The sequence below is a fragment of the Talaromyces proteolyticus genome (assembly GCF_021365285.1).
Source record: "Talaromyces proteolyticus strain PMI_201 chromosome Unknown BGW36scaffold_12, whole genome shotgun sequence".
NCBI lineage: Eukaryota > Fungi > Ascomycota > Eurotiomycetes > Eurotiales > Trichocomaceae > Talaromyces > Talaromyces proteolyticus.
In genome coordinates this window covers 739,126-753,282 of record NW_025764288.1, presented here as the reverse complement: position 1 = coordinate 753,282, position 14,157 = coordinate 739,126, and the positions used below count along the sequence as shown (strand labels likewise).

General features: G+C 44.0%; 3 protein-coding genes across 3 annotated transcripts; 1 reads left to right on the top strand and 2 right to left on the bottom strand.

The window, feature by feature from the left end:
* Positions 1–5,919: 5,919 nt before the first annotated feature.
* On the bottom strand, positions 5,920–7,672 carry BGW36DRAFT_438966 (Aldehyde/histidinol dehydrogenase; the record flags this gene model as incomplete). The annotated part of the gene is made up of 5 exons (XM_046221494.1): positions 5,920–6,531; positions 6,598–7,201; positions 7,262–7,438; positions 7,506–7,587; positions 7,640–7,672. 5 exons carry the CDS (start codon positions 7,670–7,672, stop codon positions 5,952–5,954), a joined length of 1,476 nt encoding a protein of 491 aa, XP_046067458.1. The 3' UTR covers positions 5,920–5,951.
* A 1,672-nt stretch (positions 7,673–9,344) lies between these two features.
* BGW36DRAFT_419839 (monooxygenase) lies at positions 9,345–13,021 on the bottom strand (the record flags this gene model as incomplete). The annotated part of the gene is made up of 5 exons (XM_046219476.1): positions 12,567–13,021; positions 11,812–11,959; positions 11,649–11,743; positions 10,299–11,590; positions 9,345–9,407 (listed from the first exon to the last, which is right to left on the bottom strand). Exons 1-5 carry the CDS (start codon positions 12,580–12,582, stop codon positions 9,345–9,347), a joined length of 1,614 nt encoding a protein of 537 aa, XP_046067457.1. The 5' UTR covers positions 12,583–13,021.
* On the top strand, positions 12,314–13,865 carry BGW36DRAFT_465124 (alcohol dehydrogenase; the record flags this gene model as incomplete). The annotated part of the gene is made up of 2 exons (XM_046222282.1): positions 12,314–13,453; positions 13,539–13,865. The coding sequence occupies exons 1-2, from the start codon at positions 12,581–12,583 to the stop codon at positions 13,863–13,865; spliced, it is 1,200 nt and encodes a 399-aa protein (XP_046067456.1). The 5' UTR covers positions 12,314–12,580.
* Between the last annotated feature and the right edge of the window lie 292 nt (positions 13,866–14,157).

Below are 14,157 nucleotides of genomic sequence, written 5' to 3'. Positions count from 1 at the left end.
TCTTATTCGGTACTGCCTGTACTGTACCATACCGTATCGCGCCATACCCCTATTCTCGATTCAGTACTGCTCTTCTGTATGATCGGCGGAATCTGCCGCACAACACATCCGATAAATACTTTGTATTACCTAGTATATTATATTAATTTTATAGCAATAGACTGATGGTATGAGTGATATGAATGAGAAACATAGGATAAGTAGCCGAGCAAAAGGCTTACTCCTATTTCTGACTTCTGTATAATACGCAACACTTATAGTGTCGCACGGGTGCTACAGGGCGAGCGATCGGAGAATAACGAGTATGATAATGATACAGGTCAATTGCCATGCTTGCCGGTTTCATACTTCATCGGCAGCTAAAACCACGCGAAAGAGTGGAGCGTGAAACTAAGCTCGTCTCAAAAATTAAAAATTAACATATCAACCACAGAAAAATACTCGATAGTGGCAAACCCAGAACTGCCATCGCCCACGCCACGCGAAAAAGCATTTGAAATCCGGCTATATTCCTCGCAACAATCCCGGCGGGAAAAGTTTGAAGCGCGCTCGGACTGCAAACTCTCTCTAAATATCGTGAAATAGTAAATTAGTAAGTCCGCTCAAGCCTCATAAATCCACTCAAATCCTGGTCCCACGTGGTTTTCCTGCACGTGGTATTGGAAGTTAAGCTTTGGTCGTGAATCATGATTCATGACATTATTATTCTCTTTTAAGAGTTAATAATAATGCTGACATGGCGGTGTATGTTCTGGTGTATATTCTTTCCGCCGGCTCATACAGCCGCAGCATCATCATAATAGGTACTAGGCTGCTAGGCAACTGACGACTGGTAGGCTAATCATGTATACGAGATAACGCAGCCAATAATCAATATTCAATTCGAAGCTGACATGTTGGCCCGGATCAGCCCTATCACGTGGACTCGGCTGTCCGGATAGCCATTAGGTTATCATTATTAATATACTCCGTAGAAGCACTTGCAAATGGCGGTGTGCGGACAACAATGCTGATCCATTCCTTCTCTTGAATTATTAGTGAAGAGTACGCATGCTCTGACCGACGATATGTAGTGGGCTGCCTGGCTGCCCTGGCTGCCACGCGGCGACTGCCATGCGGCTGATCGACTCGCCATACCATTACAATAATAACTGCGTATCCTAAACCATAATGGTATGCTTTATGAATCTGTGCAGTGACCATGCCGCCGAGAAAAGACTAGTTTCCACCATGTGCGCTCTGCCAAGAATGCGCTGCATGCAAGGCTCCGAATCGAGAAGGAGATGAGGACTAGGAGGTCACGGGACGCTATATGGCGACTGTTATAGCTTGATTCATGAATCATGACTAGTCGTATACTTCACCAACTAGTAGTTAGTAAGTTAACTAACTAGTAACTACTGTATTGTATCGCCACGTGGAAGACTAGTCTGAATCATCCGCAATAGTCTACTCCGAACAAGCATAGATTATTTTATGAGATAGACTGTTAATTATATAATACTAATATTTACCTAGAATACATTGTTGGAGCAAATTCTCATTGATTACCTATGTATCTAGGTACAACGGGAGCTGTACCCGACACATTACTAATCATACAGTACAGTATAAGTCAGAAGAAAACACCAGCGGAATCTAGTCTACAAATCTGGTGTATACGTGCGAATATCTAGATAAGAGCATATTAGGCAGAGAAACTCAAGTCAATGTGAAACAGCATCCGGACAAACGCCTATGTCTCCGGCCCTTTCCGCACTGTCAGACCTGTCATCGACCAGACTGACTAGTAGTAACTGTTAGGGCTGGATAGGACGGCTAGTTCGAGTCTGAAACCTAGCTCAGGTCTTAACCTCGACTTTGTTGGATTAATAAGTTGATCGCGTCACATGATGCTTGCTTATGAATTCATATTATGATGAACTATTAGTATTAGACTGATTAAATTAGTGGTGTGATTATCTGAACCCAACAATCTGGGACGATGCCATGCTGAGCGGTATCTACACCGGTACACCCGGCTAAGTTGGCGTGGATATCTCCTACCCTAAATTGACTTGATTGACAATCTACACATACCAATCACATTCCACACAAGCTGAAACCTTCAAGTCGACTCAGACTATGTATAATTGTATACATGAAGGTATGATACGGTAATACAGCTAACGGCCACGCGGGATTCGTTTAAATTTTAGGCTTTATCTGAAAGGAAAACACGTGGAAGAGTTTGGCTGTAGTAACTTAGTTACGGCTAGTCTTCTCTTTACACCGTTAAAGCAGCAGCCCGGCTATCCCGCATGTAGGTGTACGCCCGAGATCCATCATCCTCCGGATACGTCTCTCTTCTCTCTGCCGGGTACTCAGTCAACTCAAGAATCGGCGCTTCTGTTGTATGTAATAAGATCTATGTTAATCATCTAAGAATAAGAATACGAATAGCCAACGGTCTTGCATACAATCAGTCTAACAAGTCTGTTAATTCTCATAACGACTCAGCATCCCTGGCCCTAAAGATTCTAGACTAACGTTACCATACCATACACGCGCCGAGAGATCCTCGGCTTGCCACGCGCTCTGCTTGCTTGCATACTACCTAGTACTTAGTTACTATAAATCAAGTTATGGAGTCTCTGCATGCATTCTTCACGCGATGATCCCAATCCCAGCCATCCACATTCTCCCGTCCATGAAAACAAGAGTCACGGAATAAAACTCGGTCATGTTCCGACTCTCTAAATACATCCCACTGAACGATTATTATTAATCACGAATAAACTCCAAGGCTGCCTGTAACCATTACTCTATGACTACTCTGCGCTGCTCTGATTGGTTCCTGGCTTGACTAATTTTTGGCCTTTTTTTCTCCCTTTGCACGGCTCCACTTTGGCACTCACCCCTTTTAAAGAGCCCGACTGCCTGTTTGGGAAAGTGCATTGTCTTTACTCTTTGCTATTCCGTATTCATATATTCATTATTATTGTCATTATTATTGTTCATTGACCGCTAAAGGGAAAATGCAAAATGCAAAATGTCCCGGGATTACTCAGACGGCTGTCCTTATCTTCTTTTATTTTCATTATTCTATTTTTATTCCCTTCTTCCGTATTATCGTCTTACTAAGATGATCTTCAGTTCTTTCTCCCGAGGATCCAACATGTGGCAGTGCTCGTGGAGTCACTCAGCCGGATTACGACGAATCCAGTAGTCGTCTTTTGCTCCACTCAGTCCTCATGTACAAACACCACATGTGCAGGTTTGTTACAGTTAAAAATGTATAAATATATATAAGGATATAGATATGTACAAAAGATATTTACCCTAACCTCTTCTTTTGTTTTTTTTTTTTGGATTTTGGATTTGTTTTGTTTCTCGGCATCCAAATAATCCACAGCCCTTTAATAGTAGCTAGAGTAATTAAATGATCTACACGCCTCCGACCTAACCACCTCACACGGGACGCACGGGTCACATTATTCATTCCATCCATAACCATCAACCGATTTAACGCAAGGTTCTACACCCCAGTCATAGCCAAGCAGGTATCGAACGCTACGGTAGTACAGCTACATAGCCCATACGGCGTACGCGGAGTTGCACGACTAACGATATTCGTCTAGCGGCCTGAGACTAACTGCCAATTCCAGGCAAGTTTATTAAATCATGTATGATGACGCATCGCTATTAACTAACTTCTTCAACATTTAAGTTTAGAAAACCTAGAGTACTTCCGTTATATCCGAGGATTGTTTAGGTCGACGGATTTCGGGTATATCCGTGTATTTGTATAGAATTTACTACACGGATATACATACCTCTTTATGTAATTTTTTATTGATTTATGAATCATGATTAGTTCACATCCTAATTCTTTCCAGAATCGCCCGACCTCAATACCATCTGACCCAACAAAAAAGAGAAATGTGGCGCACGGGGAACAAAAAAAGAAGGTTAAAGTTTAACTGGATTTGACTTTGGTAAAACATGTACGGAGTACATCGAAGAATTAATTACTGGAATCTTTAATAGTTGATAACTAATCAATAATGATTTATAATGATTTAACGTTATATCATAATCAGAGTATTGAGACGAATGTTACACCGATACTTAGGTACAACGCTCCTGTCTGTACACCTACCCTGTATACCTGTCCCTATGTGTAACGGCAGACGGCGGAATAACATTAAATGGTACAGCACCACCACCTGGCTGATATCTGTTTGAGAAATGCTTGTTCGGTGAATATGATACCATACATACATGTCCACATGGATGGTGATACACATGGTCTGGTGCGGGGTACAGTGTTATTAAATAAGTAGTAAATAGTAGGTACGGTCAATGATCCGTTGAATACATTAGACCGGCTTAGACAATCATATTTAAGCTATCAATGAGTCATTTCAGTCAATGCTTATGTAGGTAGTGTAATTATTGGTCTTGGTGCCTAATATCGATGCTCGCGCGGGAAGCCTGCATAGTGTACCTTGAGTAGTTAATATCACAAATTTAGGCATTCCAGGTTTTAACATTGGTGCTAATGATGATCATAAATTATACAGAGATTAGCTATACGCTACTAGTAAATTTGATGTAGGTTTTGAATGTAGACTTGCTCGACTGGACTCTTCTATATATCGTTAGTATTGCTACATGTATTTATTCTCGACATCATTAATATTTATTTTTATTTAGAATATACAGTCCATACTCTCAGCTGACAAGAATAGACGGCGTACTTCCTCATCTGCACGCCAAGCTACCCTTTTACTCTATTCGACATCCCTGCACCCTCATTTTCGTCCTGCATCACCGTCCCACCAAACGCGCGATACCATTGGCGCGGCGAACCGTGAAGACCGAACGCGATAGCATAGCGATCGGAGGAGGCAAAGCCGAGGGCGAAAAATTACTATTACTATTACTATGAAAGGAAGCGGGAAGAGAAGCTGCTTCCCGGTACTAGGATAATCCTTGCGCTCTTATAAGTAAACTGGTCAGGATTCGTGCCGTAGGCGTGCATGATTGGGCATCGATACGTCGGATGCTGAGGGATTGGGTGTGATGGGTGTGGGAGCAGCCTGTCTATTGCGTTTCAGCTCGGGCCATGCCACGTTTGCAGAAATGTATCGATGTGTTATATTAATATTATTGAGTGTGGTTTATTAGCTGCATGTGTAGGAGGGGGTGTATAACGGTTGTTGCTGAGGGGCATCGTTATTGCGGTGCTGCTTTAGACAAGCAATATCGATGGTACATGTAGACAGGGGTGTGGTACAATTAAAATTGGATTGTCTGGTGTGTCATTAAAGATACATGTAGATACTTAAGAGACAGCTCGATCGCGCATGCACTGAATATGTACATGTTTTTCTTTAGGTCGGTTGGAAGCGTTATCTATACAAGCCACAGTATTAAAGAACTTCCAATATGTCAATACTCTAAAATTATGATTTACTAAATATTACCAATTTGTCGTGCCTGGATCGGCCCCAACTGAAATATTACATATGTAGACATCAACTGATCTGTCCACGTAATAAATATATCAAGCGATATCAATTATAGCCGAACCCTGCAACATGTGAATTACATTATATAATATGGACATCTTCATTTGCAGTTAATTACTATCACGTCACCCTTATGCATGTAATTGATTAATTCCATGCTTAATCAACTGATGCGTCATTATTCAATCAATCCCTGTTTTATGTAGAGTTCCATGCACCGTAGCATTATCAGCACACATGCACGTCGTATGTATGCACCGAAATGATATACATCAACGTCGGCGCCGGGTTACGCACAAGTGTCGATCATGAAGTCCCATAATACATGTATTTCTTCTCGAATAATAAGTATTTTAACTTTATAGATGTGAAAAATATTCATGTTGCCATATAGTCCGTACAAGTAACACCACAGCGGGTTACAAACGAAAGCAGCTACCAGTTACCAATCGTAATGCTCTTAATGACCTGATATTCCTCCAACCCATAAAGACTGCCCTCCTTCCCGTACCCACTCTCCTTGACACCCCCAAATGGTGCCTCTGGAGCACTAACTTTACCCGTGTTCACGCCAACTATACCGACTTGTAAACCCTGCCCTACACGCAGAACCCGGCTGACATCACGCGAGAAGAAGTATCCGGCCAATCCAAACTCGGTATCATTTGCAAGACGAATGGCTTCATCTTCAGTCTCAAACTCGATTACTGGAGCCAGGGGCCCAAATGTCTCCTCCTTGCTCACAGCCATATTTGGTGTCACCCCCGAGAGCACGGTGGGTATGTGAAAAAATCCGGCAGATTCTGGCGTCTTTCCTCCAATTTCAATCTTCGCTCCATTGGAAACTGCGTCTTGAATGTGGCTGGCAACCTTTTCGACAGCGGCGCGGTTTACTAGGGGTCCCTGAGTAGTAGACGCATCCAAGCCAGGGCCGACATTGAGAGTAGCGACCTTCTCTACCAACTTGGCTGTGAATTGTTTTGCAATACCTCTTTGAACATAGATCCTGTTTGCACTATTTGAAAGATTCCATTTAGTTTTGACAAATAGATGAGCCAAGAAGAGAAGAAATGAAACCTACCACACACAGGTTTGGCCAGAACATCTAAATTTACAAAACATGGCACCTTCAACGGCAAGATCGATATCGGCATCGTCAAAGACAATGAACGGCGCATTGCCTCCAAGTTCCAGACTTACTTTCTTCAACGTTCCTGTTGCCAACTTGGCTAACAGTTTACCTACAGCTGTTGAGCCCGTGAAGCTGATTTTATGGACCATCGGGTTTGTCGCCAATTCTGTGGCAGCCTCACGGTTCTTGGTTGGGCATACTTGAATGACTGCTGGGGGTAGGCCCGCCTCAACAGCCAGTTTGGTAAGAGCTAGACAGGTAAAGGGGGTCTCGCTAGGCGGTTTAATAACAACAGTGTTTCCAGCAGCAAGCGCCGGACCGACTTTTCTTGTGATCATAGCGGCGGGGAAGTTCCAGGGAGTAATAATGGCGCAAACACCAACGGGCTCACGGATAGTAAGAAGTGTTGTGCGAGCAGTTGAGGAGGGAATCGTTACACCGTATGCTCTAGTCGCCTCCTCGGCGAACCAGGAAATAAAACCTGCTGCATAGACCACTTCTCCTAGAGCCTCTGCAAATGTTTTTCCATTTTCAAGACAGAGGATTGTAGCAACTGTTCACCGCGGAGATGTTATTCTTTGAGTCGTTATCCCAGTGGAGAGTGGGTACATACTGTCGTTTTTGTTCTCCATGATCAGATCGTACCATTTCCTTAGAAGTGCTCCTCTAGAAGCACCAGTCGTGTTTGCAAAGTACGATGGCTGTGCCTTATTTGCACTCGAAATGGCATTTTTGAAGTCTTCAAGGTCACAGTCTGCTACTTGACCTAGACTTGTGCCTGTCGACGGTTCTGTAGTTGCAATTAGCTCTCATGTCTATGGGGAAAAGGAGCAGTAAATTTTTTTGTATCTGCGTACCAGTTACTATAAACTTCTTGTCTTTTGAAATCCATTTGCCATCAATAAAAGCATCCCCAATAAAAAGACTGGGATCTTGTAGCTATGCATGGAATGAGCGATGTTTTCATATTTGGAGATAGAATTACAAGTACCTTGGATAAGGCTTGTTCCTGGTATGATGCCATTGTGTCGAACAAAAATATATTTGGACGTGAGGTTTGTATTTTATTGTTCAACTACGAGTATATATTGCTAGTACCTTGTATGCTCTACTATGTAACCAGCTTTCTTTCCGTCCTACCTTTAGTCAGTTGATCGGATTTTCAACTTGAGGCTTTTAGGGTTGTCCCGCATCCCCGGCCGACAAAAAGCCACTATCGGGGTCGATTTCCGACACCTATGGACACACATAATTGCGCTCACTCTAGGAAATATAGGCCGAGTTTTTCGGAAGATGGAAGATTTGGATCTTCTCAATAAGGTATAGTACTCAAGTTGGAGATCCTGAGCAGTTGAGCCGATAATTGCGAAATGATGGCGCATAGAGCGAAGAGAAAAGATTCTGAAATGCTGACTTTGTTGAATTCCTAAAGGTAATCTATTAATCAGCAATGGCTATTTAGGACGGGAGCTCTTGTTTTTAATAAATGTATGTTAGTGTTTGTAATATACATGTATGAGCCCAGTGGCAGCCATATGTACAGACACCGGGGTTGAAGCATTTACTTACCATTAGATATTAGTTTGGTGATGGATTCCACCATTGTTGACTTACAGATCAATCATAAACCTGCGACTCTCGAAATTCCTGGATTGACTCGACCTCTTCGATCCACGCACAAGTCGGTCGCTACAGAAGATGTGGGCGCCAAACTGATAATCGTCATGGTTGGCCTCCCGGCGAGAGGCAAGAGCTACATAGTCAAGAAGCTAGCTCGATATTTGAATTGGCTGCAGTACAAAACTCGGATTTTCAATGTCGGCGAACGAAGGAGAAGAGCAACTGTTCACCAGATAATGCCAAGATCAGCAACAGCAACAAACTATTCATCCTCCTCGGCTAGCTTTTTCGACCCGAATGACCCCGACGCGGTTAAATTACGTGACCAGTTGGCTCTTGGTGCGCTGGATGAGTTACTTGAATGGCTCATACATGGTGACGGCTCTATTGGCATTCTAGATGCGACTAACAGTACCCTTGTACGCCGCCAGCTCGTCCTCTCTCACATTCGAAACAAGGTTGGTCGAAAGCTCGGCCTCCTATACCTTGAGAGCTGCTGTCTCGATCAGGAACTTCTGGACAAGAACTTTCAATTGAAGCTATCAGGTCCTGATTACAAAGGACGGGATCCTGAAAAGGCTCTTTTCGATTTTCGTGGCAGAGTGGCGAACTATGAGAAGACTTATGTTTCTCTTGGAAAGGCCGAGGAAGAACAAAAAATCCCGTATATCCAGATGATTGACGCTGGACGCAGGATCAATACACACATGATTCGGGGATACTTGGCGACACATGTTGTGGAATACCTTCTCAATTTCAACCTATTCGAGCGCCAGATCTGGATATCATGCAATGGCGAGAGTGTTGATGATGCAAGCGGAAAGATAGGACGTACATCTCACCTAACGGACATGGGACGGAATTACGCAAGGGCATTATCAAGATTTATAGAAAAGCAACGAAAGAATTGGGAACAGTCAAGAAAAGAATACCCCACTGAGAGTCCGCTTGAATTTTGCATTTGGACGTCGATGATGCCGCAGGCTATCCAGACAGCGCTCGAATTCCCGGAAGATCACTATATAAAAAAGCAAATGAAGATGCTTGATGACTTAAATGCAGGAAATATGGCAGGTCTAACATTTGATGAAATTCAAACTCTTTATCCAGAGGAATTTGCCGCCCGCAATAGAAATAAGCTGTTACACCGCTGGCCAGGCCCTGGGGGGGAGTGTTATGTGGATGTAATCAATCGATTGCGTTCAGTGATTGTAGAGCTTGAGGGGATGACGGATCATTTACTACTGATCACACATCGTGCGGTTGTACGCGTGATCATAGGTTATTTCCTTGGCATACAACGAGATGGCCTAGCCGATATGATAATACCAAAAAACTCAGTGTTTTGTTTGGAACCGGTACGTCTCTAACTGGCATGCATATAGGCATGGCTTTCTCCCAGGTGGCTTTGGGTGAGTGAGAGACTAACATCGTTCAGAAGCCATATGGAATTTCTGTTCATTCTTTTCAATACTGTGATGGAACAGATGATTTTCGGCAATTTTCAGGTTCCTAAGGAGTTCTAGTACATGCCCACAGTACGTTGTATTCGACACGAGGAGGGAAATTGGCCAGGTGTTATTTCTTATTTTTTGACTTTTTCTTTGAATAAACTAAAGTTTTCTATCAATATGAGAGCAAGACTCAAGATCTCATTTAGACTATAGAGTTTTTCACTTCCTATTACTTGGGCTACTTGTATCAATGATGGTTTGGGATGTAGTTAATAGTCCGCGATTTCTAATTAAACCTGTACATGCATGATGGTAAGGAATTATTCCAGATAATCAATAACATCTGAACAAATTAGTTTGATGTAATAAAGAAAAACAGATAACTCCTAACCATACAAGCGCATGACTACGCAAGTAACAATACATTCTGAATTTTTGGAAAGATCATTCTTAGACTGACAGACATGTTTTCAAGAAGGCGGTCACGCATTGCAATATACTCTTTATCTGAGTTGTGACATCGGAATATTTGGAGAATGCTGCCAACAGCCCGAGACCCAAAACTGTCTGGCTTACTGGAGAAATGGTTCTAAGCCAACGCGCCACACGATAGACAGGCCACAATAGAGACCCACCGCTCATATTAAATGCAGACCAGTCTGGGAAGTAGGTTGCCGCCCAGTAAGACCGTGCAAGGCCTGGCCAGGAGGCTGCATTACGCCCAAAGTTACCGATATACCAATTTGAGCAGTCCCCGGCGAAAACAGTATTGTTCAATTCCCTGTGAATGGCGTTCGTAGTACGGTCTTCGGCGGCTTGCTTAACCTCGATGATGGTAGCTCGACCATCGAGAAGAGGCTTGAAGAGGGACTTGATGGTATAGTCGACCTGGGTCTCGCACGCGAACAGGGCCGAGTTGTTGGCTGGGAAGGTGTTCGGCCCAAAAAGAATAGCTAAGTTGGGAAAGTTGTGTACATGTGTACCCAAATAGGCCTGGGCACCACGCGACTCATTCCATTGATCTTGTAGAGCTTTACCATTTGAGCCGACGATATGCATTGGGGTCAAGAATTGAGCAACCTGGAATCCGGTAGCTAGGACAATGATGTCGAAGTCATTATGAAGACCCGAGCTGCTCACAATACCAGTCTCGGTAATTTCCTGGATGCCTTCGGGGATTAGTTCTACGTTGCGGAGGTTCAAGGACTCAAGGTAGCCTGGGTCAAAGATGCGGCGCTTGCATCCGAGAGGAAAGTTGGGGATGATGTGGTCCCAGTATTTTTCAGGTGCAATAGAACGAATGTATCTCTTGGACTCCTCTTCGGTGGCTTTGCGAACTTTGATACCTTTCGGGGTTGGAAAATAGGTCGTCGTCTCCTCATCGGCGTTGAGGAAGATGCGCAACCGAAGAAGTCGAAGTCGCAGAGGCAACCAGCGGAAAAGAGACTTGTCGAGCTCGCTGTACGGCTTGTTTGGACGAGCATGGAACCATTGTCCACTGCGGGCGAACTGCTTCACGGAGAGGGCCTCTTTCGAGATTGCCGGGACAACCTGTGCTGCACTACAGCCGTTACCAATAACGGCGATACGCTTGTTTTTGTAATCAACGGAGTGATCCCATCGTGCCGTGTGGAACATGGCGCCCTTGAAGTTCTCCATTCCAGGGAACTTGACATCTCGGGGGAAAGAAATGGCGCCGACGGCCGAAACGAAAACGGAGGCAAAGCGCGTGAATTCGATTCCGGTACGGTGATCCCTGAAATTGACCTCCCATTTGGTCTTATCGTTGTGCCATATCGCGCCAAGGCATTCGATAGAGAGATGGACATGCTTGCGGATGTCAAATTTGTCGACCGTAGCTTCCATGTCTATTCGTTATCAGCTTATATTTTCCTAACCCTAGGTAGAATTTTGGTTCAGTCTTACATTGTAGGATCTCAGGTTGCTCGCACAACTCCTTGGACCAGTTAGGGTTGAGGTTGAAGCTGAATGAGTATAGATGAGATGGGAGATCGCAACCACTAGGCAATGGATACTGATGAGCCCTCGAATCTGGACGAAAATCGCGTCACAAGAATAATTTCCTTACCAACCAGGATAGGTGTTTGCTCTCCAGGTTCCTCCAACGCCATCCAACTTTTCATAGATCATGAAGTCGTCAAAGTTAAGGTCGTGCTTCAGTCTGTAGGCCATTGCGATCCCGGCAGGGCCGGCGCCGATGATGATGGCATTGAACTCTTTGGCATAGGCAGACATGATATTAAAATTTTTCACGGTAGTAAAAAACTAAAGAAATACCAAAAAAAACATAAATTAGAAACTAGTCAAAGAGTATAAATGTAAATGAGGCAAAGAGAATGCGGACAGTGGGACACAACAGGCCAGCCGTTTACAACCAGTAGGTTCAAAACATTGACAAGTGGAGATAAAATTAAACCCTAGGCCTTGTACAATTTATTTACCAGCAGGAGACTCATCTCCAGCTTTCGGAGATTCTTCTTGCTGGGATAGCGCCTCCTGGGCTCGTTTTCCGAGGGCCCCGCATCGCCTCAGCATTTCCGGAAGCCCTGCCCTAAGCCCCCTTTCTCGGATGCTATTTCCCCTGCCGACAAACCCCTCTCGGATGTGGTCAAGAAACATTGAATCAGAAAATGGTGATTGGAACGTAAAGGTATGCAATATTGCTTTCTGGATGAGATTTATTGCTTGTCTCTAGTGAAGACCTAGCTTAGCCTATGAGCATAGCATATCTTCACGTTGGTTAGAAAAAGAATAAAAGGCCACTTTAATGCTGCTTTGAATCATTCTTTTTCTTAACATGCGAAAGATCAGACAGGGACAAACTTTCAAATTCAGCCATGAGTCCCCGAACAGAGAGCGTTGGCCAATACTTACACGGGGCTCACGACTTTCGTCTGGAAAGCAAGCCTCTGGTAGAGCCTGCTTCTGACGAAGTTCAAGTGGTCCCTCGGTCGACATCACTGTGTGGATCGGACCTTCATTATTATAACCACTACCGCAATGGTAGTTTTGTGGTCCAAGAGCCTCTTTGCTTAGGACATGAATCGGCTGGGCAAATCGTCGCTCTGGGATCCAGGGTCGCTCATCTTAACCCGACGCTCGCTGTTGGGGACCGTGTTGCGCTCGAAGTAGGAATACCTTGCGAGACCTGCGCAGATTGCCAAAACGGGCGTTATAATATCTGCAAGGAGCTGCGCTTTCGCAGTTCCGGGTCAAAGTTTCCTCATTTTCAAGGCACACTTCAGAGCAGCATCAATCATCCAGTCAAATGGGTTCACAAGCTCCCCGAGGGCCTGGATTACGAGACGGGGGCCCTTCTAGAGCCGCTGGCTGTTGCAATTCATGCTGTGCGTAGGGCGAACAGTAGTCGCAGCCATAAATTAGGTAACCAACGAACCTGTTTAATATTCGGTGCTGGTCCCGTGGGGCTTTTATGTTCAGTTGGAGCGAAGGCAGACGGGTTTCAGAAGGTAATAATCGCGGATATTGATCAAGGCCGTCTGCAATTTGCCCTCGAAAACGATTTCGCCTCGACGATATATCGAGTTCCGCTCAAAAGAGGACAGACAATTGAGGAGAAGCTCGAGATTGCGAAGGAAACGGCGGCCGAAATCGCAAAGCTCCAATGGCCCGACGGCAACACTGTTGGGCAGGTCGACTGCGTTTTTGAATGTACCGGAGTGGAATCATGTATACAATCCTCAGTTTATGTGAGTTAAATATTCCCTATATTTCTAATTTCAAAAGGAAAAATTATGGAAAGTAGGGGGAACGATGGCTGACGACAGATTTCAGGCAACCAAATCAGGTGGACGAGTTGTTTTTGTCGGAATGGGGACACCTAACTGTACAATGCCCGTTTCAGAAATTCTAGCGAAAGAGATCGATTTAATTCCAACCTGGCGGTATGCCAATGCGTATCCGAGAGCCATTGAGATTGCTACTAAGTCTGTTACGGGTACGACTCTCCCTGATATTCGTAGACTTGTTACACATCGATACGAAGGACTCGAGTCGGTACCGGCGGCGTTCCAGACAGCTGGTAAAACAAAGGATGGAATAGGAGGATTGGTGATGAAAACAGTTGTAAACTTCTCAACATTAAAGTCTTCCAGACACTAAATATGAATTGTCAAGATAGAAATGTGCGAAAGTTTTAACTAAAGAATATCATACCCTAACGGGCTTAGGACGTTTTCATGTGTCTTGCTTATATGAAATGAAATTTCGGATTAAACTTTATGTATATCCTTGACTTTATCAATTGATATATTGAATGAGTCAATTGATACATCGAATTTCATTCACGAATATATTGCCCTATGATGTACTAAGCAACTTTATCTCGAACCTTGTGGGACACAGACATTCAAATTAGCTAACTGCACTAAAGTCAGCTGGGAAGCAGCAATTT